The sequence below is a fragment of the Gastrolobium bilobum genome, unplaced genomic scaffold (genome assembly GCF_033153095.1).
Source record: "Gastrolobium bilobum isolate Gb01-03AN ecotype WA unplaced genomic scaffold, APGP_CSIRO_Gbil_v1 utg7782, whole genome shotgun sequence".
Classification (NCBI taxonomy): Eukaryota; Viridiplantae; Streptophyta; class Magnoliopsida; order Fabales; family Fabaceae; genus Gastrolobium; species Gastrolobium bilobum.
The window spans coordinates 507,472-530,819 of record NW_026899380.1 but is presented as its reverse complement, the minus strand read 5'-3'; the positions used below and the strand labels follow the sequence as shown (position 1 = coordinate 530,819).

General features: G+C 35.2%; 4 protein-coding genes and 1 long non-coding RNA gene across 8 annotated transcripts; 3 read left to right on the top strand and 2 right to left on the bottom strand.

Moving 5' to 3' along the window:
* The first annotated feature begins 363 nt into the window (after window positions 1-363).
* Window positions 364-5,882, top strand: LOC133290063 (uncharacterized). Of its 4 annotated transcripts, XR_009748574.1 has the most exons (6): window positions 570-703; window positions 775-929; window positions 4,104-4,229; window positions 4,502-4,741; window positions 4,827-4,880; window positions 5,813-5,882. XR_009748574.1 is itself a non-coding variant. In XM_061488117.1 (5 exons), the coding sequence occupies exons 1-4, from the start codon at window positions 699-701 to the stop codon at window positions 4,717-4,719; spliced, it is 504 nt and encodes a 167-aa protein (XP_061344101.1). In that variant the 5' UTR covers window positions 570-698; the 3' UTR covers window positions 4,720-4,741; window positions 4,827-5,672. The 4 variants fall into 4 exon arrangements, 3 of the variants coding, with proteins under 3 accessions (XP_061344102.1, XP_061344101.1, XP_061344100.1); XM_061488117.1 differs by lacking the exon at window positions 5,813-5,882 and having other exon boundaries at window positions 4,827-5,672; XM_061488118.1 differs by lacking the exons at window positions 570-703; window positions 5,813-5,882 and adding an exon at window positions 364-469 and having other exon boundaries at window positions 4,502-5,672.
* Window positions 5,832-7,211, top strand: LOC133290062 (chlorophyll a-b binding protein 8, chloroplastic). The gene is made up of 3 exons (XM_061488115.1): window positions 5,832-6,130; window positions 6,225-6,286; window positions 6,444-7,211. Exons 1-3 carry the CDS (start codon window positions 5,978-5,980, stop codon window positions 7,057-7,059), a joined length of 831 nt encoding a protein of 276 aa, XP_061344099.1. The 5' UTR covers window positions 5,832-5,977; the 3' UTR covers window positions 7,060-7,211.
* Window positions 7,212-9,380: 2,169 nt separating this feature from the next.
* On the top strand, window positions 9,381-12,157 carry LOC133290074 (transmembrane 9 superfamily member 12-like). Its single transcript, XM_061488131.1, has 2 exons — window positions 9,381-9,482; window positions 9,763-12,157. The coding sequence occupies exon 2, from the start codon at window positions 9,824-9,826 to the stop codon at window positions 11,801-11,803; it is 1,980 nt and encodes a 659-aa protein (XP_061344115.1). The 5' UTR covers window positions 9,381-9,482; window positions 9,763-9,823; the 3' UTR covers window positions 11,804-12,157.
* A 1,295-nt stretch (window positions 12,158-13,452) lies between these two features.
* On the bottom strand, window positions 13,453-16,347 carry LOC133290105 (phenylalanine ammonia-lyase class 3). Its single transcript, XM_061488168.1, has 2 exons — window positions 15,744-16,347; window positions 13,453-15,440 (listed from the first exon to the last, which is right to left on the bottom strand). The coding sequence occupies exons 1-2, from the start codon at window positions 16,151-16,153 to the stop codon at window positions 13,697-13,699; spliced, it is 2,154 nt and encodes a 717-aa protein (XP_061344152.1). The 5' UTR covers window positions 16,154-16,347; the 3' UTR covers window positions 13,453-13,696.
* A 4,291-nt stretch (window positions 16,348-20,638) lies between these two features.
* On the bottom strand, window positions 20,639-22,206 carry LOC133290113 (uncharacterized). Its single transcript, XR_009748589.1, has 4 exons — window positions 21,932-22,206; window positions 21,554-21,630; window positions 21,371-21,452; window positions 20,639-20,939 (listed from the first exon to the last, which is right to left on the bottom strand). It is a non-coding gene; the product is annotated as an uncharacterized LOC133290113 (long non-coding RNA).
* Window positions 22,207-23,348: the final 1,142 nt, after the last annotated feature.

Here is a 23,348-nt window from a genome sequence, read left to right as displayed (position 1 = left end):
AGATTATTAGTAAAAAAATCCATCTTTAAAAAAAGAATCAGTTATTAAGAAGGGGCAAAAAAAAACACCAGTTAATAAAATGTTTTGTTAATCCTAAAAAAAAATATAACAGACCTCCAAAAAAAGTTTATCATTCTTGAAACTAATTTAATTATTGTTAATTTTCGTCAATCTAATAGTTATAATTTATTAGAAATTAATAATATTTATTATGTCATATATATTAATTAATTATTAGTTATTAATAATTGTTAAATTAACATAAATCAACGGTGATTAAATAAATTATACAAATAGTATACTTTTTTGGTGTTAAGTATATCATCCCAAAACAAAAAGAGTTAGATGAGAAAAATAAAACTGTTTAGAGTCAAAAGAATCCCGGGTTCTAGGTTTTTTCTCTCGTGCACCGTCACGCCACTTGATTGGTTTGGGTATTCTGAAGCTACCAGATTCAAACTTTCCTCAGGTGAGGCATCTCACTCTACCTTGCCTCTGCATCACAACTTGTTTTCCTTTTGCTTCTCACACATGCTCCTATAAAACGCTATTTTTCGCTTTTAACTGGTTTTGGGCAAGGGTATATGTAGGTTGGTCCTAGTTTAATGTAGTAAGAGACGAGTAGTGGCTATTCTATTCTGTAGTAGTGATTGGGAACTAGTTGAGGAATTGAGTATTAATTTTAGGTTGATTTTGGGATGAGGTGAATTCATAACCATTCATGCCTTCTTTTTAAGTATTCTTTTGCTGACATGTTATTATTCCTTTTTGTAGAATGGGAGTTGGCCGTGAAGTTTCAATCTCACTTGATGGAGTGAGGGATAAGAACATTATGCAGCTCAAGAAGCTCAATATTGCTCTTTTCCTTGTTCGTTACAATGACAAATACTATACTGATGCACTTGCTTCTGGCGAATTTACCAAACTAGGTTCAATTCCCTGCTTCTTTTGCACTCTCTATTTATTTTTCCTTTCATTTTACAACTTCATGTTTAAAGGTTTTCTTGCCCACATTGGCTTGCTGTTTCATTTTCCATTATATCAGACTATTTGTATTCTTGAAAACGCATACATAGTGTTGCTAAGGAATCAAAGGGAATCTGCTTGGAATCCAGGTTAAATGAATAAATAAAATGATAAATGTTTCTTTTGTTTCGGTTAGTATTCAATTAATTCTGTAAGTTACTTGTTTGGCTGCAAAAAGTTTCCGATGATTGGGGAATGATAAGATGGATAATGAGTTGATAGCCAAAAGATAAATTGTTTCTTTTATGTGATGCTGAAGCGTGAGTATGGCAATGTCTTCACGTTGGCTTGTATGTTGTGTACTGTTTTTTGTTTATATGTATTCCTTTCAAGGTTTTCTCTAAAGTATTGCACTTTGAGTTCCTGTTTAATTTGCCTATAGCTTTCTTCACATTTTAAAAGTCAAGATTCTAATTGCACTGTAGGTTAGGTAATCTAATCCATGATTAATCATTTCTTTCATCTGAAGATGTTTTAAATTTGGTTACTGCATTTAATCATTGCTTTCACTTAAAATTTTGTAACAGTAGATGTGAAACTCTAATCTTTTGACAAATATATATGAAAAATATTTCTCCTGCCACAGGAGGTAAAGTTATCTCCAGCAATCTCAAAACAAGGTCGTTTTGAGGATTAAGAGAATTAATGAAGGATATTTTAGGAATTTTATTTATTTCTTTGTTACATGAATTTTACTAAAACATCCTTCATTAATTTTTCTAACCCTTAAAACGACATAGTTTTAGGGGTTGCTGGAGATAAATTTATATCTTGTGGCAGGAGAAACGATAAACCCATATATATATAGGGTTTATCATTTCTCCTACCACAAGAGATAAAATTATCACCAGCAATCGTAAAACTATGTCGTTTTGAAGGTTGAAGGAATTAATGAAGGGTGTTTTAGTAAAGTTCATATAACAAAGAAACAACTAACATCCCTAAAATATCTTTTATTAATTTTCATAGTTTTGGATTGCTGGAGATAATTTTATCTCCTGTGGCAGGGGAAACATTTTATATATATATATATATATATATATATATATATATTATGCTAAAACTTAATTATCTAATGGCTAAGAACTAAACTGCCCAAGCACTAAAGTCATTCATAACCAAACCCTTTAAATTTTGGTTTATACTTTTTGATTTTTGTTCAATTCAATTTCTAGTTGATTTTTTCTTCTGTAATTGATCTCAATTAACTCTGCAATTCTTAATTGCTATTTGCTTCCTTTTGCTATCTCCTCATGCATTTTGTTTTGTCTTGAAGATTTTGATTTTGCGTACAAAGAATATGAAATTCTTTCTAATTAAGATTCAAACATAGAAAGGGAGCTTTGGCACAACGGTTGGTGTTGTTGCTAGGTGACCCGGTTTTGCAGGTTTGATTTATGTAGTCAGTCTCTTGCAAATGTAAGGCAAGGTTGCCTACTATTAGACTCACATAATAGGTTTGACCCTTCTGTATACACTGCACAAAGCAGGAGTTTTATAGCACCAGGTTGCCCATTTTAAGATTCAAACACATAGTTGTTAGTATCATAGGATACGTGATACGTATCCTGTGATACAATTCGATACAAAGGTTGAACGAGATATATATCGAATCTCGCCATGTATTGAAGCATTGAAAAACTATGGAGAATCCAATCAAATCTGATTCAGAAGCAATTCAAAATTCAAATTAATACGAAACTGGGAAGTCATTCAAATTAATATAAATCAATACGTTAAGAAATGAAAACACTAAAACAGAGACTTTCAGTTTCAAATGTTCAAGAAAACAGAGAACAACTAAGAAAACAGAAACGTTAAAACTAGGTACAAATAGCTTATATGATATTATATATTTTAAATCATTTTTCATTATATATTTGAATCTTGCGATTCAATACCATTCACGATTCACGTTAAAAAAAAGAGCCAAACGATTCACGATAAGTATTATGATTCGACAACCTTGTTCAAACATACTGGCTGACAATAAATTGGGAAGAAGATTGATCTTTATGTTTCCATGCTCAATCTCTTCTCCTTTCCCTTGAGCAGCTGTCAGCCAAGAATATGCTGTCGCAAAGAATCCTTCTTAACCCTAAAAGCAAAAAGTCCTTAATTCTGTTGTTGTTGTTGTCCTTTTTATAATTAAGGTAACTGACGCTGGCTTCCCAATGCTCTGGCGCTATGAACCTAGAAGGTAAAGTTCACGTGTTTTGGGTGCTATTGCATCCCTACTCCCTGAACCTTGGTGCACACCCAGCGCCTTGGAGCTAACTATCCCCTCCTTCAACACTTGATGCTTTTTAGTTCTTTTGTCATTTGCTGCCTACTTTCCAGCTTTAACTAGAAACTAAATTTAGTATGCGTTTCTTATAAAAAGAATCCACAATGTGCAATTTTTTTTATCTAACAATGAAATAATTAAATAACTCAGATAAAACTATGACCTTTAACATGAGTTTAGGAGTTTTTTTTCCCTTTCTTTTCCATCCTAAAACAATGATAATTCGTAGGATTTTTACTCCCTTCCTTACGATGGGCAATAAAAACCTCTTTTCAAGAGTGTTAACAAGAACATGTGAACACATAGGATAGTTCATTCAGTTTCTTTGGTAGATATGCTGATGGTTTGGAGAGCTCTTTTGAATTGATTTTTTTGTTCTTCTTTTTCTGCTTGATTTAAAGAGGATATATGATCCTTCTTTGCTTTGAAATTTTTCTTTACTTATAAAATATCTTCATTTATCTGCACGCTAAAAAATGTACACTGTCATCTTTATTGAATACAACGCAAGATGTCTTCAATACTTCTTAATATAACACATTTATGTGCTTCTGAAAGTTTTTGGACTCTGTTGGAATGCAAACTTTGCTTTATTCTAACTAGCCTGTTTGATATTTCTGTGCATTCAATTTGCACGATAGTATGGGTGATACACAAAGGAGGGATGGGTATACAAGGTACCTATAGAATGTGTCTAACGCCTTTATTAATGTTGTTGAATGTGAGTTCACATTCCCCTTTGAAATACAATAGTAACCCTGAGACTGATTACTATGCTTTTGTATTTCAGCTTACTACAGTGACATTTGTGTTGGTGCAATTGCGTGCCGGCTTGAGAAGAAGGAAGGTGGGGGGCAATTTCGGATATACATCATGACTTTAGGTGTTTTAGCACCTTACCGTGGACTTGGTATTGGTAAGAAAGAAATTGAATATCTTTGGTAAATGGTTATTGAAAATGTAATTGATCATTTTAATTATGATTCATCTCAATGTGCATACTGCCATAGTACCATAAAATTAGATCAAGTGAATGAGGTGCAAGCTTCGTATTCGGAATGTTTCAATTTCCATCTGGCAACAGTCATTGTTTCAAAATTTATCACTTCCTTTTAAGTTTTTTGTGTGCATGCTTTAATGAATTTGATATACGCAATTTTTGTGATATGAGTCTTGTGGTTTATGCAGGAACAAGGCTGCTGAATCATGTTCTTGATCTTTGCTCCAAGCAAAACTTTTCTGAGGTGTACTTGCATGTGCAGACAAACAATGAAGATGCCATAAACTTTTATAAGAAATTTGGGTTTGAAATTACAGAAACAATACAGAACTATTATACGAACATCACCCCACCGGATTGCTATGTCCTCACGAGGCATACAGCTCCAAGTCCAACGAAGAAATAACATTTCAGTGATAGTTTTTTTGGTGGGAAGTCATGAGAGATTGTTGCATTATTTGTTGGGTTTTGCCATGGATGTATTACACTAAGGTTTGCCATTTCCAATGCTAGGTTTTAAACAGTAAAGTTAGCGCAAAAAGAAGCATTTCAAGATCTCTTACTAAGGTACTACCTATGTTATTTTATCCGTCTTCCCCCTTCACCCTCCATCTTATCATTTCCATCAGAATATTATTAAATTTCGAATTTGGTACGAGAGTCTCTTGGGAAAACGATAATAAAAAATGGAGGTCGCACATAATAAAGTACATAAACCACATCAACAAATGATAAACTCAATTTAGATTAATTCGCATCTTGTATTTTAGAACTGAACCTAGTTTTTGCGTTCTGTTTTAGACTCACATTTGGGGACAGCAAACATGTTTGGTTATCCAAATATCAGTCATTTTCTTCTCGGCTGTTAAATGCTAGCAAGGCCTGTGCCCTGTGTGCTTAAGGGTACAACTTTACCTTTCACCGTGCGTTATTGGTTTTGTATATGGTTATAAATGAAGTGTTGGGATTTTGGGTTGGATAGTCCTGTCACCTTGTGAGCTGTTCAATTTTGGAAAGAATATTAAATTTAAGGGAAACTTTTGCCCAAAGTTAAGAAGTAATAAGAAATCAACCGTAATATGAGGTTTTAAGTACCCTGTTCGTTTTCTTCTTTCGGCTACATGCATCTCCGCCGGTCGTCCTAAGAACAAGAATGATCCACGTTGGTAAAAGAAATATAAATAATCCTTTTGACATTTAATATTTACGCACGGATCCTCGGTTTTTTTTTCTTCTTAATATTCGTCCTTGGCTTGTTATGGTTCCAAAATTCCACGTGGAGATAGAGTAGACAGTAAACATGGCACACATTACTCACACAAAATGACAAAACAGTTCGGAGGGAGATTATATCACATACAAACGAGAACGTAACACGAACACCAATAGGAAGAAAATAAGATCTCTTATCCGATTCACCATACTACGTGTATGCACTTGGTTGGAGAACTAGATATCGATCTCATCCTCACTATATTACGCCATTCATTATCGACCAGGAGTTCCATGCTACTTGTACCTGTGGCCTAAGTAGTGGCTCAGCGTACTCCATATCTTCCTGCCCTTGGCTTAATAGTGGGTGCAATTCATTCGTGACCATTTAGTAGAATCTAACATTTTAGAAGAAAACTCTCTTTGGCTGAGACAACAAAGGAGGAAAGGGCATGGCTGCACAAGCTCTGATATCGTCATCATCTCTCACCTTCTCAGCCGAGGCTGCCAGACAGAGTCTTGGAGCAAGATCACTCCAATCTCCTACTGGGTTCTCCAGAAAAGGCTCCTTTATTGTCAAGGCAGCTTCTACTCCCCCTGTTAAGGTCTCTTTCTCTTTCACTCGATGTGTTTTTGTCTACATGTGTGTTTTGATCTCCATTTATATTAAAACAACTTTCTCTTTCTGTTGGAGTTCAGCAAGGAGCAGATAGACAATTGTGGTTTGCATCAAAGCAGAGTCTTTCTTACTTGGATGGAAGGTAAATTTCGTTGTAGTTGAAGAAATTGTTTCAGTTGGATGTTTTGTGAAGCTAAGAGGCTAATATAACAGTATGTGTTTATAGTATGTAGCTATGCAACTTGGTAGGGTAATTGTTACAAGGTGCTGGAATTGACTTTATTTGGCATCATTTGCAGCCTTCCCGGTGACTTTGGATTTGACCCTTTGGGACTTTCAGACCCTGAGGGAACAGGAGGGTTCATTGAGCCCAGATGGCTAGCATATGGTGAGATCATCAATGGTCGTTTTGCAATGTTGGGTGCAGTTGGTGCTATAGCACCTGAAATTCTTGGCAAGGCTGGTCTGATTCCTGAGGAAACAGCCCTCCCATGGTTCAGAACTGGTGTAATTCCACCTGCAGGAACATACAACTACTGGGCAGACCCTTACACGCTCTTTGTGTTGGAGATGGCACTTATGGGATTTGCAGAGCACAGGAGATTCCAAGATTGGGCCAAACCTGGCTCTATGGGCAAGCAGTACTTCTTAGGACTAGAAAAAGGTCTAGGAGGTTCTGGCGACCCAGCTTACCCTGGAGGACCTTTCTTTAACCCTCTTGGTTTTGGTAAGGATGAGAAATCCATGAAGGATTTGAAGCTCAAGGAAGTGAAGAATGGGAGGTTGGCTATGTTGGCAGTCTTGGGTTACTTTATTCAAGGTCTTGTGACAGGAGTTGGGCCATACCAAAACCTCCTAGATCATCTTGCTGATCCCGTGAACAACAACGTCTTGACCAGTCTCAAGTTCCACTAAATGTATTATATGTTGTTGTTTGCCATTACCAAAAGTCAACCGTCTTTTGTATATCTCTTCACTCTTTGGGACTGTAGCATCATGTGAAACATTTTATTCCTTGGTGTAAGAAAAGACATGTAAAACTGGAAATATTCGGCTTCTTGTGTTAACTTTTTGCTGGTTAGATTCCTAGCCGTCCCTAATGTTTTCTCTCGAGTCTTCTGCTTTCAAATTTTCGTAAGTCTAAATTATGTTATAATTTTATGAATTGTTTGAGTTTGTATGGGAGAGAACAAAAAGATCTTTAAACAATTGATTTAAAGAATATAGTTAGATTCCTAGCCGTCCCTAGATGGGATCTACCGAGAATATAGTTAAACTGAAATGAATCCACATGCTTAGTTGTGCAACACTAAGGCAGTTAAGGATGTTCATCAATTGATTTAAATTGTGGTGACGGAATCAAAAAATTAATTATCAAATTAATTGAAGAAAATCAATTAAATACAAAATGATTCAATATATTATATATTTATTATTTTTGAAAGATGGTGGTTTGAAATCTTGTTATTTTGTAGACTTAGATGTTGAATGTTATTAATAGTAAACTATCTTGTTTTAGTTTTTTATGTCTATTAATTTATTTTAACTGAGTTTTAAGATTTATTTTAGTTTGAAGACTTGAGTTTTTTAGTAGTTTATAATTATGTATGACTTTATTTTAATATAGCTAGTGATTTGTAGCGTTGAAATTTTAGACTTTTTAAAAAATCGAAAATCAATTTAATCCAAACCTAATAAAATTGGATTGGATTTCGAATTTTAAAAAAAATTCAAACCGAATAGATGATTAAATAATCAAACTGAAGGAATTAGATCAAATAATTTTTACTTTAAAATCGATTCAATTCAGACCGTAAACACCTCAAGGCAAAGGTGTAACTCAACATTTGTTTATCTGCAACCCGAAATATTAAACCCCCCATCAAGTCAAGAGAATTTTAGCTATAAAAGTTAAAATTAGTTTAACCTTCCTTTAAATCTGATTAAAATGTAATAGTTTCTATTACAACTTTGAATTTTTTTTTAATAGTTTACTTTGAAAATATTTTTAATCTCACTTTGACGTGTTTTTTTTAATTTGTACAGAAGATTCTTATGGAGAGATCATATGCATTATTTTAAAATAAAAAGTTGTCTGGCAAAAAATTTAAAATGGGGGAATTTGGTATAATTTAAAATTTAAATAAAATAAAGTTAGTGTAATTTTATTGAATTTAATGAAACTAAACTTTATTCGTAAATGTAATTTTAATGTAAATTCTCATTTCAAAACTTGAGAATAAAGTAGGGAAAAAATATATGTTTTTTTTTTTTTTTGATAACAAAATATATGTTATTTTAAAGTACACACACTTAAATCCTTTTATAAGAAATATAGACATAAAAAGGTGAGTTTCACACCTTTATTTTTTTTAGTAATATTCATATATCTTTGTATTTACCTTTATCTTAAAAAAACCTAAATATGTGTCCTTTAAACACTTTTTCCATAAACTATAAACCGATTTTATTTAATTTTACTTCAATGATGTGGGTTGTTAATTTTTTTTCTTTTCAATTCCTTAAATCTCCTTTATATTAAAGAAAAGCAATAGTTCATTTTTTATATGGTCCTAAATATGTACGAAAATGGTTTTTTTTTCACATGATGGCATTAATCAAACATTAGATTTTCTTGTGCGAAAGAATACTATAATTAAGAGTTGATCCTAACCTCCAAAAAAAAAAAAAAGAGTTGATCCTATTTTTAGGATGATTATGTCATTATGTCATGTAATAAATTTTAATTATTTATTGAAATGTCAATGGTACGATGAAGTTCGCAAAACAAGAAGAAAAAAATATCTCTTTAATCATGCACCGTTCATCTATTAATAAATAACTGAAATTTATTGCATGAAATGATTATGTTAAGACATTTATTCCATCAAATTTAAATAATATTGACAAACACTATTTATTCGCTTTGTCTTCAGATTATATGCTTCTTTTTCAAGAATTTAGGAATAGGGGAAGTTATATTCCTTCATTTATGTCGATTTTGCTAATGCTTATTAATATTTTCTATAGATATTTCAACCATATTTATGGTTATTAATGATGAAATCCACACAACAAAATCTGCAAATTTTACCAGAGTTGTGAAACATTAAATTATCTTAAGTTAATATTATTAAGAATATATATTTATTGGAATTTTTTTTTAAGGCAAAGATGGGCTTGGCTGGGCCGTACCATACAAGTATCACTTTCCCGAGCGAGTCCTGACCCACTCATCTGGTTCGTTGAGATCTCCATCGCCACGCTTTCCTTTCGTCCTCTCTCTCTCTCTCTCTCTCTCTCTCTCTTCGCCAGATCTCTTACTTTGCACTTTGCAGGTTTGTTTTGTTGTTCATCATAGCTGTTTTTGGTTTTTATTGCTGCTCTTGCTCCTACATGAATTTTACTTTCTTCGTGATTCTGATTGTTCTTTTTTTAACTTGTGAGCTTTGTCATTGGAGTTGTTTGCGTTTTGTGATCTGATTCTGTGTTATTCTTAAGTCAATCTCCGTTGCCTTTTTCTTCAATTCTACTTCGCAACTAATGGATCTGATTTGAAAATTTTGATATTATATAAATTCGGCATCTCATGTGAAAATGTTTATTATTCTATTGTAGATTTGGTGTTGAATGCATCGATAGAGTTAGCTTAATTTTCCGACGTCTTGCATTAAAGCAAATGGAGTTACCAAGTATGAGAAAGCGTTTGATCTACTGGTTTTGCCTTTCCGTCGTTGTTGTCTTTGTTCAAATTAGCAATGCTTTTTATCTTCCGGGAAGCTACATGCACACATACTCAAATGGAGATCCGATAAACGCCAAAGTTAATTCGTTGACTTCTATTGAAACTGAGCTTCCCTTCAGCTACTATAGTCTCCCTTACTGCCAGCCCCTTGGTGGCATAAAGAAAAGTGCTGAGAATCTTGGAGAACTCCTTAGGGGAGATCAGATCGATAACTCTCCCTACGTTTTCCGCATGAATCTTAATCAGTCAATCTACCTCTGCACTACAACCCCCTTGAATGAGCATGAGGTTAAGCTACTGAAACAAAGAACTCGTGATCTGTATCAAGTAAATATGATCCTTGACAATTTGCCTGTTATGAGGTTTGCTATTCAAAATGGGGTTAAAATCCAGTGGACGGGGTTCCCTGTTGGATACACACCACCTGATGGTAGTGCTGATTACATCATTAACCATCTCAAGTTCACGGTCTTGGTTCATGAATATGAAGGAAATGGTGTTGAAATCATTGGGACTGGGGAGGGAGGTGCGGGTATTATTTCTAAAGCTGACATGAAGGCTTCTGGATATGAAATAGTTGGTTTTCAGGTTGTCCCTTGTAGCATTAAACGTGATCCTGAAGTCATGACAAAGCTCCACATGTATGACAATATCTCTTCGACAAACTGCCCATCTGAGCCAGACAAGTATCAACCAATAAGAGAGCAAGAGAGGGTATCATTCACATATGAGGTTCAATTTGTGAAAAGTGATATAAGATGGCCATCGCGGTGGGATGCTTATTTGAAGATGGAGGGTGCCCGAGTACATTGGTTCTCAATCCTAAATTCACTTATGGTTATTTTTTTCCTAGCTGGTATTGTTTTTGTCATTTTCTTAAGAACTGTGAGAAGGGACTTGACAAGGTATGAGGAAATGGACAAAGAGACACAAGCTCAGATGAATGAGGAGCTTTCTGGATGGAAGCTTGTTGTGGGTGATGTATTTAGGGAGCCTGATTGCTCAAGGCTTCTCTGTGTGATGGTTGGGGATGGGGTTCAGATTCTTGGAATGGCTGCTGTTACTATTGTTTTTGCAGCCCTGGGTTTCATGTCACCAGCTTCCCGGGGAATGCTATTAACAGGGATGATAATTTTATATCTTTTCCTCGGAATTGCTGCTGGGTATGTCAGTGTACGTCTCTGGAGGACCATTAAGGGAACTTCAGAAGGGTGGAGATCGATTTCCTGGTTTGCTGCATGTTTTTTTCCTGGAATTGCTTTTATTATTTTAACAGCACTGAATTTTATTCTCTGGGGCAGCAACAGCACTGGCGCTATTCCCATTTCCTTGTATTTTGAGTTGTTATTCCTCTGGTTCTGCATTTCAGTACCACTTACCCTCATTGGAGGATTTATGGGTACAAAAGCTCCGCAGATTGACTATCCTGTGCGAACTAATCAGATTCCAAGGGAAATTCCTTCGCGTAAATATCCTTCATGGCTTCTTGTTCTTGGCGCAGGAACTCTTCCTTTCGGAACCCTTTTCATTGAGCTTTTCTTTATCCTTTCCAGTATCTGGCTTGGGAGATTCTATTATGTATTTGGTTTCCTGTTGGTTGTTCTTCTATTGCTGGTTATTGTTTGTGCTGAAGTGTCAGTGGTCCTCACATATATGCATCTTTGTGTGGAAGATTGGCGGTGGTGGTGGAAGGCATTCTTTGCCTCAGGCTCTGTTGCTCTTTATGTCTTCTTGTACTCCATTAACTACTTGGTTTTCGACCTGCAAAGTTTGAGTGGACCTGTATCAGCAATACTTTATCTTGGCTATTCACTGCTCATGGCGATTGCAATCATGTTGTCAACTGGAACCATTGGCTTCCTTATGTCATTCTACTTTGTGCACTACTTGTTTTCATCAGTAAAGATAGATTGAGGTTCTCTTTGCTATCTCTCATCAACTAAGCAAAAGGCATGCTGGAAGAGAAATTTTTCTTAAGTGGTATAACCTCTGCTGAATTCTTTTTATAGCTTGATTGCTTTGCAGCATATTGAGTGGGGTAACAGATGTTTTGCTGATTGCATTAAATAGCTGTCAATTGATTTTATATTGCAACGTGATCTGCAGTTTGTTCCCCTTCTACCTGTCTCCCGTAAGTGGTTTACTCATTCAGCTAGTGTTTGATATCATTTGTTTCATGTAATAGTTTAATCAAGTTGTTCAGACTGTCTCATCCCTTATTCATTCCAATGCTGAAAAAAAAAATTAAATGGATACTTTTATATATTTCCACCATTCTTCTGGGTGTTCAAATTTTTCCTGTGTGTTCAAGGATAGGGAAAGTGACGTACTTTTTCGTTTACAGTACTTTGCTAGCTTAGTTAACGACACATCTGGTTTGATATTAAAAAACACTTTCCATTGAACTCGACTGGCTAGAGTGGAGTGAGGGCTATCCTTATTCATAGTCTTACTCTTTCATATTTGCAAAAAATTTGGATTGGTATAGACTTTGTAATATTGAGTACTATCATATTTGCAAAAATACTTCAATGTTTTCTCCAAGTTGATTATTCTTATAAAGAAAGGACGATTTGGGTGCGATTCTATCGTGAAGAGGCCGTCCTCTGTCCCTGGAGATCTATTTAACGATCTTATACAGGTATGTCTAGATAGATTTGTTGAAAGGTGAATAAATGAACTCCATGTTGAAAGGTGAATAAATGAACTCCAACTTCCGCTCGCTTCTGGGCAAGCTGCGAGTTCACGAGCCATGTTCCTAAACTAAAAAAGGGAGTAAGAAATAGAAAAAAAAACCGTATGGAGTTCATTAAATAAATGTACTTGAAAGTGGGAAACGACCTATGAAGTAGCTTTTTGAACATATGTAAACAACTTGGAGACCAGTCCATTAGTCAGTCGTGGACGGAGTTTTCTGGAGCGAGAAACCATTGAACTCTCATCATACCATCAAACTCATAGCAAAGAAGCCATCCTTTCCACAAGCATACGTGCATCATCACTGATATAAGGTGTCAGATGGCGGCTGATTTGGGGGTTAGAATATAACATATTTTGCGGGAAGGTAACCGATTTCCTGGCCATGTATGGCTCGAGGATGAATGATCATTGTAAGGTTTGGGAGTCTTCGGTTAGGTTTGTCAGTATCACCATCGTATATGGAATCTGTTTGTTTCTTCTGGCTAATATTCCCTATGCCATGTGCTCTTCAATTTAGAGGGTTTGTGCAGCTTGGTAAGCTACACGAGAAATTCTAGATAAAAGTTTGATTACACAAGTTGTGGTGATTAAATTAATTAATATTTACATATAATAACTTTATTTCAAATAATTACGTAAATTTGTATGCCACATAATTAGTTTATGATTCATGTGATAGGGTATTAGTTTTTGGGTGGTTATACTTACTATCATTTTAACTTTACTATTTTCATTATCTGATTGATTACCGTTGGATCAATTTGAAATCAACGGTTGAAAAATGAAAAAAAATTAATGGTCGTTGGTTTCAAATTGATGCAACGGTAACCAATGAGATAGTAAGAATAATAAGGTTAAAATGATAGTGAGCATAACATTTTTTTATTGATTTAATTGTAAATAAATCTACACAAATCTATCCCGAGCAGCACAGCACACCTTTCTATTATTCGCTTGAAAGCCTGGAACAGAGAACAATAGAAGTCTCTTACAAGCCACACCCCTTGCTGTTATTCACACAAAAGCCTAAAACAGAGAACACGGGAACTCCAGTACATAACACATTCATATATAAGCAAATTATCGTCAAGCATAACTCATTACACATTATATAGGGATGGGAACTCCATTCCAATCTCCGAGACATTCCAGAATTGGGTCAATAATCTTTGCTTGACACATCGCTGTAAATACTTTTTCAAATTCCTCATCTGGTGAGACAGTCTTTTCTCCGGTCAGCAACCCTATCCTTAACTCCTCCCTCACAAACTTGTATAGTGGGTATGATCTACATTCCTTAATTCTGTTCGGAATTGCTGGATTGCCATTCTCATAACCCACCCTTGCACTTTCAACTTCCGTTGGCAAGAGAGACTTCAATTCATCCTCAAAAGCTCCAATCTTCTCAAAAATTAACAAGCTCACATTCTTTTCATTAATGGCACTCTTGTGTGCTTGCTCATAAAGTACTTGCTTTAGTTTTGGCATCAATGGGTACGTAACATTGGAGGGATCATCAATGTAGGAGAAGACATATTCTCTATCAACCACTTTGAGCAAATCTTTCTCACAAAATAGAAATGGGTTAGTTTCTTCGTCGTCTTCTGTGGTTAATGTCTTCTTTGCAACTCTGCTTACAGTATTCTTGATTGTGTTCTTAAAAATTTCCTCCAAATGCCTCAAGTCAATAGCTTGGCAGAGGGCAACCAAATAAGTGGAAGACATGAGCTTCAATATCTCAACGGCTTCAACAGTTTTCCAAGCAGAAATTAAGCCCAAAGAGTTCACATCTTGGTTATGCTGCTCAGCACTTTGCACATGGCTCGTCACAGGATTTGCTAGATATTGAAGTTCAGAACAATAAGCAGCCATGGCAACTTCAGATCCCTTAAAGCCATAATCCAGACTTGGGTTTCTACCAGCAGAGAGATTTGATGGTAACCCATTATTATACAAGTCATTGACTAGCTCGGTAAATTGGGCAAAGATGAGTCTGCCAATTGAAGCAATAGCTAAACGTGCATTATCCATTGAAACTCCAATTGGGGTGCCCTGGAAATTACCACCATTCAAAGCCCTGTTCCTTGTGACATCAATCAAAGGATTGTCATTCATCGAGTTTATCTCCCTTTCAATTGATTTGGTCGAAAACCGGATGACTTCGATCTGTGGACCAAGCCACTGAGGAGAAGTTTGAAGAGCATAACGATCTTTTCTAGGCTTCTGCAATGGATCTGTCTGTTGCATTTTAGTATTTTTGATATAAGAGCTTCCATCTAAAATGTGTTCCATAATAGCAGCAGCCTCAATTTGACCAGGATGGTACTTCAGCTTATGTATAAGATGATATGTAAATTCCGGCTTCCCCTGCATGACTTCAGCAAAAACCGCTGATAGAACTTCTGACAACAAAGCTAATATGTTTGCCTCAAAAAGCACCACAGAAGCTACGCCAGACCCAACAGTAGTACCATTTACGAGGGCAACTCCTTCCTTAGGCTTCAACTCAAAGAACCCAGAATGTAGACCTGCTAAATCAAAGGCTTCCTTGGCATTAAGGGACTCTCCAGAGGGTCCAACAGCTTTGGAGTTTCGCCTACCGCTTAACAATGCAGCAATGTAGGAAAGAGGAATTAGATCACCAGAAGCAGTAATTGTACCACGTAATGGCAAGATAGGGGTGACATTGTGGTTGAGGAGTTTGGTGATAGCTTCTAAGATTTCAAATCTAATGCCTGAATACCCTTGAAGAAGGGTATTGACCCTCACAAGCATTGTTGCTCTGGTTGCTGACCGAGGCAGTGTATGAGATAACTCAGTTTCATAGCCAAATATTGCGCAGTTTAAAAACCTTAAGAAGGAAAAGTGAGTAAATAAATACATCCCCCAAAAGAATAATTAGTATTTACTATTTAGACAGAGGAATTGCACTATTAATAAGGAAAAATATTTTCTCCTTTTAAAGGAGAAAATAGCATAAGTGGGTCCCACCTTGAAACCTTTTCTCTCTTTACTATTTTGTGGGCCCCACTTATATTATGAGTCACTGACATGAGAAAAATTTTCTCAAGGAGAAAATATTTTCCCTATTAATAAAGGCTCCTGTAGCCTAGCAAAGCATATATATTAATTATTATGTAGAGTCAAACCTCACCTAACCATCTCCTTCTGAAGATCAAAGCCTTGTTTGGTTTGCCTGTGGGAGGCAGCACCAAAGCCGGTGGTAACACCATAAATGGGAGTGCCTTTGTTAATGTTTTCCATGATCCACTCGCAGCTGGCCTCAACACCTGCCCTTGCAGACTCTGAGAGCTCAACCTTAACTTGTGAGTTATGATTAGCAGCAGCAGCAGCAACCTGCCCTATAGTTAGTGTTCCACCCCCACCCAGAGAGATCACTGACTTTCGGTACTCTGCCACCATACGTTTTACTTCATCAAAGTGACTACTTTTGAGTGAATCTGCTGCCAGACCCCAGTTCAAGGGGTCTAAGTCACTCACACCGAAGCACTCAGACATAGAGGAAACAGTTTGGTTGGCATTCTCTGGAATTATGGTCGCCATGTTATGTTCATAAACTATGACTATGAGAGACCAAGTGATAGAGGGAAAAAAAAAAGGGTTTTGAGCTTTAAGTAGAGTGTAGTGCTTGGTTGGTGAGTTCTGAGTAGGAGGAGCTTAACCCAACTCCATAAGCCGGACAATTATGTAGAGGGGGTAGGTACTTGATTTTAGAGAGATGACAAGTGTTACTACTGACCGGGTCATTTTTGGTGTGCTACATTGATTATAGAATACTAGAATAAAAACAATTGATGAGTAAGCATCACGTTTGAACACTTAAAAGGCTTGTCATGCATCACATTTGAACACTTCAAATTCTTTACGTAACTAGGATTTTATGGTTGGTGGATTATATGCAAGTTTAGTATTTTCCAAAGGATACAATATTCTGCAGTTTTATGCTCGAAGATTTAATTGTGAAGATTTATTTCTTCGACCATTCAATTCTGTAAATAAAAACATCCGTAAAATAGGCATTAAAAATAATAAAATGTTGTCATCACTTATCTAAGGAGCCGTTTGATTGCGTTTTAAACATTATTTTCAATTAAAAACATGTATAAATTTGCAATGACATCTCATTTGACACATTTTATCTTCCATTAACATAGTTCAAATTTGCAACAATAATTCCACATTTATACAAATTTGAACTATGTTTGTGAGAGATAAAATATGTCAAATGAGGTGTCATTGTGTAGATCTCAAAAAGTTATGTGAAATAAGAAAAAAAATCACCTAATTTAGATAACCAAGTCAAAAGTCATGAACTTATGAAGTTTTACGGTAACGGGACTAACGAGATTGTGTCACTTGGCACAATCTTATAACTGCCTTAGGGGAGTGGGACGTCACTCAATTTGAAAAAAAAAAATGTGTGAGTGAGCGGGGGAGGGTCGCGGCACTCAGTGTCATTGGGTCCCTCTCGAGTCACTCGACGACCTCCCGTAAATTAAATACCAGATTGATAAATTAAAGATGTATAAACCTCAAATGAGTCAAAGAGCCTATAAACAACTTGTTCTTTCAATTGGAAATTTTAAATTTGAGACTTGAAAATATAAAAATTATATTGAGATAATGTATGGGTGTTGCAGTGCTGTAATCAGATTAATTAAAAAATTTATAAACTATTTGAGAAAATTAAAAACTAAAAAATAATTGTATCAACAGAAAATAAATTTATAATTAATTTAGTACTTGTTATCTTCAACACTCGAACAAAGATGTGTTCATGTCTCTTATCTGATGTATCGGAATTAGATTTTGCGAATTTCCCTATTAACACCATAGTTTGTCCAAATCTTTTCTTCGTTTTTTTTTTTTACTTTTTATATGAATAATCTTAAAATTTAAAAAATAACTATCATTAAATCAGATATAAATTAACAAGTGATGTGAGATTGAAGATAGAGAAAAAAAAAATTAGCAGGCATTGATATAACTCTGATATTGTTCTGTCTGATTGACAACGATGTCTAGCTTAGGATTAGTGTATTTGATATTGGATCAAATGTTCTCTACGTATCTATGATTTAGATATCTCAGGATCGCAAATCATTGTACACTGCCGAAGGAGTTGTGTGTATGCACAGTAACAATAGAATAGTAAAGAGAGAATTAGGTCATATTTATAGATTTTACTTCCTATTTATAGAGTTTTACCTGCGGGTATATGAGTTATGGACCATCTACTCACAAGCTCAATTGTCCTCTTGCCATCATGTGATTGCCCTTTGTTGGGCCTCTAAATATATGGACCTTATATAGCCCATAACATATATGTAACATCCCAAGCGCTGACGAGGGCGGGGAGTGATCGCCGGTGTGAAAGGGCATGGATAAATAGCGGCTCCTGACAGGCTTCCAGCGGGGGTTACATGAACGAATGAATCGAACTGACACCCGAGAGAGAAAAATTCCAAAGACTGTGCAGTAAGAGACTGTACAGTTGGGATAGCTTATAAGAATTAATTGGTACTATCTATACTAACAAGATGCATCTATTTTTTGGTAGCCCAGAACGAAAAAATTCTACAGTTAAGCATGCTTGACTTGGAGCAATTCTAGGATAGATGACTTCCTGGGAAGTTTTCCGAGGAAGTGTGCGAGTGAAGAAAAAGCACTCGTGTTAGTATGTGGGGATAATCATTGATTCTTAAAGTGGTCGAACGTTACAAGATATAATAATAATCAAGTACGAATTATAAGCCTCGATTGATGCTAAATATATTCGTCCCTAAACACAATTGTATAAAGGATATACAGTTGTGTTATTTTAAGTGAGAGAAAGACACAAAATAATATTTTTTATTTAAAATTTAAATTTAAAAAATATTTATTTTTTCTCCATAATTTTCATTTCTTGTGTCTTTTTTTTATTTAAAATGACATAATTCTGTATCGTTTAAAATTACAAACATCAAACTCATTTCAGTCTTGGTCTAACTTGCACGCGGGACTTATTTTCTCCGTGAATAATTGATCCACTTGAGTGTAATAATACTTCTGATTCTGTTTTATTTTGTTAAGGAATTAAGCTTGGCTTGAGTATCAAAATTGTTGCCCTTCTCCAGAGTATAGATAATTAATAAAAAATAACATTTTAAAAGTTTTAAATTAAAATATCATTAAAAATTCGAAAACAAAAAATATGAAAAGACATGTTAGAAACTTGGAATCATCATCAGTATCGTATAGAGTTACATAGCGGGGGTGTACTAAAAATGAGTTTATATCGTACTAGATGTAACGCCCCGTTCTAGAACCGGTTTGTTAACATCGCATTATGATATTAAGCGCAGTTACAATCACATGGGTTCAATTAAAATCCGGATAAATTTTTCATTTTAAAAAATGCCGAATTTATACAGTTAAGCATGCTTGACTTAGAGCAATTCTAGGATAGATGACTTCCTGGGAAGTTTTCCGAGGAAGTGTGCGAGTGAAGAAAAAGCACTCGTGTTAGTATGTGGGGATAATCATTGATTCTTAAAGTGGTCGAACGTTACAAGATATAATAATAATCAAGTACGAATTATAAGCCTCGATTGATGCTAAATATATTCGTCCCTAAACACAATTGTATAAAGGATATACAGTTGTGTTATTTTAAGTGAGAGAAAGACACAAAATAATATTTTTTATTTAAAATTTAAATTTAAAAAATATTTATTTTTTCTCCATAATTTTCATTTCTTGTGTCTTTTTTTTATTTAAAATGACATAATTCTGTATCGTTTAAAATTACAAACATCAAACTCATTTCAGTCTTGGTCTAACTTGCACGCGGGACTTATTTTCTCCGTGAATAATTGATCCACTTGAGTGTAATAATACTTCTGATTCTGTTTTATTTTGTTAAGGAATTAAGCTTGGCTTGAGTATCAAAATTGTTGCCCTTCTCCAGAGTATAGATAATTAATAAAAAATAACATTTTAAAAGTTTTAAATTAAAATATCATTAAAAATTCGAAAACAAAAAATATGAAAAGACATGTTAGAAACTTGGAATCATCATCAGTATCGTATAGAGTTACATAGCGGGGGTGTACTAAAAATGAGTTTATATCGTACTAGATGTAACGCCCCGTTCTAGAACCGGTTTGTTAACATCGCATTATGATATTAAGCGCAGTTACAATCACATGGGTTCAATTAAAATCCGGATAAATTTTTCATTTTAAAAAATGCCGAATTTATAATACCCAATTTCGTGATCATAACCATATTAACTTGCGGAATCAGATAAATCCAGCTTAACATCATGTTTTTATTCTATTTTTAAACCATTAACTTACTTTTTATTTATTTCACAACTTCTACTATATCGTAGATCTCTTCATTAGCTACGCGTGGGTTCAAACCGCGCTCAAATCGGAGCATTGTAGCCCAAGTTATGGGTTTTCTACGAAACGCGTGCGCGAATCCTGCTGATCCCGGCGCGACCGGCGCCAGCTGCGGCGCGGAGGGCGCCAACGAAACAGAAGCTCCCGATCCTTATGGCGCTGGAGGCGCCAAGGTTGGCGCCAGGTGCGCCAGCTGGTGATCCCGACGCGATTTGCGCCAACGCCGGCGCGATTTGCGCTACGAAACAGAAGCTTCCAAGCACTATGGCGCGCGGTGCGCCAGGTGCGCCAAAGCTCTGAAGGTTTCACCACCTCTTAGTATTTTACCTCTAACTAGAGTTGTACTTGTCCAATTCACACAATATTGGTCTCTATGGAAAGCTAAGAAAAATATCTACAACTTCCATACATACACCACGGTCCAAATCTATCATATAAATTCCTCTCCATAATTGGTTCTTAGTTCTTGCATAATACAAACACATCTAAAGGGACATGCATGCCCTTTTCCTCATGGCTTGTACTAAAATTTGGGCAGCATAACCCTTGTTTTCTCAACAATTCCCAATTTAGAACTAGGTACCTAATATGATTTCTCAGCCCAACCAATTCAATAACTCAATACATAAAAGCATGCATATATTGAATTTCAAGTAGGCATCATTCACAGTACATATTCATTACAAATCATGGAACTTAGCTTACAAAACACTATGATCATTCCCTTGGCTCCCATCAACAAAAGAGATGGCCAAAGGCATGAGCATAGGCTAAGTCCATTCCAATATACAAATCATAAATCTATCATTGCCTATTAATTACGATTCTATACATGTGAGCTACAAAACAACATGTATAATCTCAAAATTGCAACACTTCATACATAAGCTAATCCAGATATGGCCACTTGCCACTGGTGGCTCCTGCAGCATCCTTACCTGAAAGGGGGTCCCCACAACACGGGGTGAGATATACGAATATATCCAGTAAACCAGGGGTCCTTGGAGCATCTCTCCACCCCACAGTTCCTTATCAGTGTAATAGCAATAACAATAATAATGCAGTAAATACATATCTATGCAAAGTGCAATAACATCTCCAGGAGAAATCCCTCGAGCTCCCAAGCTGTCCTAAGGAAACTCAGATGCAAATAGTCCTACTGGCCAGCTAACTACCAAGTATGATTTACGCATCGTCATGCAACATACCACATAGGGAAACACCATCCTATGCCACACCAAATGCATACACATACGTATAACAAAGCATTACACTATTTCATTGCATTTATATACACTATAATCACCACTACCCTTTCAGGGCTTGGTGGAACAATCAAGGGAATTACACCCAAGGTCCGAAGGCTTACCTCAAGCTTCAATTCGACCTTTGTTCACCACCAACAAGTTCCACAGTCAGTCAATTAAAATACTCCACTTCTCAAACAAAACCTACACAAGGTTTAATGCAATTAACACATATTGCATCCAATAACATCACATAGCTATCATCCAAGCTATACAATTCATACCAAACATAAGCATGAACTCACCTATCCAATGGAGCTAATTAAGCTCCATAGCTTGCTCCAACGGTTGGTCTCTCAAGGTTGGTCCAATTGCCTCAATCCTAGACAACACCAAGGCATAATCAACAACCAACCAAACCAAACCATTTATCGACAATGCAAGAAATCCAATATCTAAGTGTCATATTCTTGCCATTTTCCAAATATACTCTTTTAGCTATCTAAGCTCATTTTCACCGATTAAATGTCGTTCCTAGCATTTTTCACAACATGCTCTAAGCTCCATTCTTCCTAGAACATAGCTAATTTAACAACATTTCATCACAAACCCTAAAACACTATTCATAAACCCTAACTCATGCAATTTTCCATGAAAATAAGGTTCAAGGGGTAGAATCTTACCACCAATGGTTGCACAACCAAGCAAGGAGCGTTCCTCAAGCTCCCATGGAGGTAGAAATTCCCAAAACCCCAAAATCTCCCAAAGGGTCGAATTTTTGAGAGGCAATATCTCTCTCCACAATGCTCCCTACTCAAAACTAAGCTAGGATTATGAAAGAGGGGAAGATTTAGAGTGGTTTAGGCTTTTGAATCACTCCAATCGGTTAAGATTTGCTCTCTCTCTCTCTTCTTCTCTCTCCCTTTCTCCTTCTTCTCCTTCTTCTTCTCTTCTCTTCTAGCGTCGACGGGTTTCTGGGGGAAATGGGTTCTTTTAGTGTTTTTAAGTCACTTACTTAGTTGAGTGACTTGTGTGGGTATTGGTTCGTCTATCTATTCAACTCCAATAATTACCAAACTTCACCCAAAAGTCTGGAATATTATTCTAGGAATATTACTATTTTTATTTTTATATTTTAGGCACTTTTGTCAGTACCCATTTATACCCCTTATTTTTCACTGAGTACACTTTTTAATTTCAAAGTGACTCAGATTCATTTAATTAAGCCCCATACTTAATTTTACTCACTAAAATATGCTTAATTATTTAATTACATGTGTAATTTGCTAATTAATTGGGTTAGGGCTATTATACTAGACAATACAATATTATATTATAGGGTATATATCATCGTGAATTATATGATATAAAAATTAAATTAAAATTTACAATTTTAATATATAATAAAAATAAAATTTTAATTTATGATCTAAACTAAAAAATTAATCTGAAAAAACGATATTAATAAAAAAATAATTAAATAAATAGTTTAATATATAATTATTTTTTATTATATCTTACTATTTATGATACACAATACAAAAAATTAGCCAAATAATATACGAAACATATTGCATACGACGACCTTGGTTAGAATGATAACAATTTAGTTAAGTATATTTATCTTCAAATAATTTATAAGATTCTAAATGTTATTTTAAGAATAATTTACTTATTTTCTTATTTTTGAAATTCATTATTTAATTGTGTCCTTTTCTAACAGACCATCATTGAGTACAATTCTTTATTTTAGGGGGCATTATTTAATATAAACTAGTTGATTACCCGTGCGATGCACGGAGAAAAAAGAAATCAGTTTGTTTGTCCCGTAAATGAATTAATAAAAAAAATCAGTTTGTTCGTATGACATAAACGTGTAATTTAAGGTAGGAATAAAAAAAGAATATAATAATTTAAACACAGTAAATTCCAGGGTTGACAACAGAATTTTTATCAAAGAAATGTAAATGTCATGTTGACAGTAATATAATAAGACATCTGCCCAACTACTCGCAACAATTATAAAATCTCTTTTGCCATGCACTATTGGTATTTGCTCATGTTAGAAATGAATCATAAACAATATATAAACAATAATTG

What these genes read in the sequence shown, in the direction of transcription:
- LOC133290063 (XM_061488117.1), top strand. An exon ending in TGGCGAATTTACCAAACTAG is followed by an intron (nt 930 to 4,103) that starts GTTCAATTCCCT and finishes TTTGTATTTCAG; the next exon opens with CTTACTACAGTGACATTTGT. An exon ending in TTACCGTGGACTTGGTATTG is followed by an intron (nt 4,230 to 4,501) that starts GTAAGAAAGAAA and finishes TGGTTTATGCAG; the next exon opens with GAACAAGGCTGCTGAATCAT.
- LOC133290062 (XM_061488115.1), top strand. Translation starts at nt 5,978, where the DNA reads ATGGCTGCACAAGCTCTGATATCGTCATCATCTCTCACCTTCTCAGCC. An exon ending in CTTCTACTCCCCCTGTTAAG is followed by an intron (nt 6,131 to 6,224) that starts GTCTCTTTCTCT and finishes GTTGGAGTTCAG; the next exon opens with CAAGGAGCAGATAGACAATT. An exon ending in CTTTCTTACTTGGATGGAAG is followed by an intron (nt 6,287 to 6,443) that starts GTAAATTTCGTT and finishes CATCATTTGCAG; the next exon opens with CCTTCCCGGTGACTTTGGAT.
- LOC133290074 (XM_061488131.1), top strand. Translation starts at nt 9,824, where the DNA reads ATGGAGTTACCAAGTATGAGAAAGCGTTTGATCTACTGGTTTTGCCTT.
- LOC133290105 (XM_061488168.1), bottom strand. Translation starts at nt 16,153, where the DNA reads ATGGCGACCATAATTCCAGAGAATGCCAACCAAACTGTTTCCTCTATG. An exon ending in CTTCAGAAGGAGATGGTTAG is followed by an intron (nt 15,441 to 15,743) that starts GTGAGGTTTGAC and finishes TTCCTTCTTAAG; the next exon opens with GTTTTTAAACTGCGCAATAT.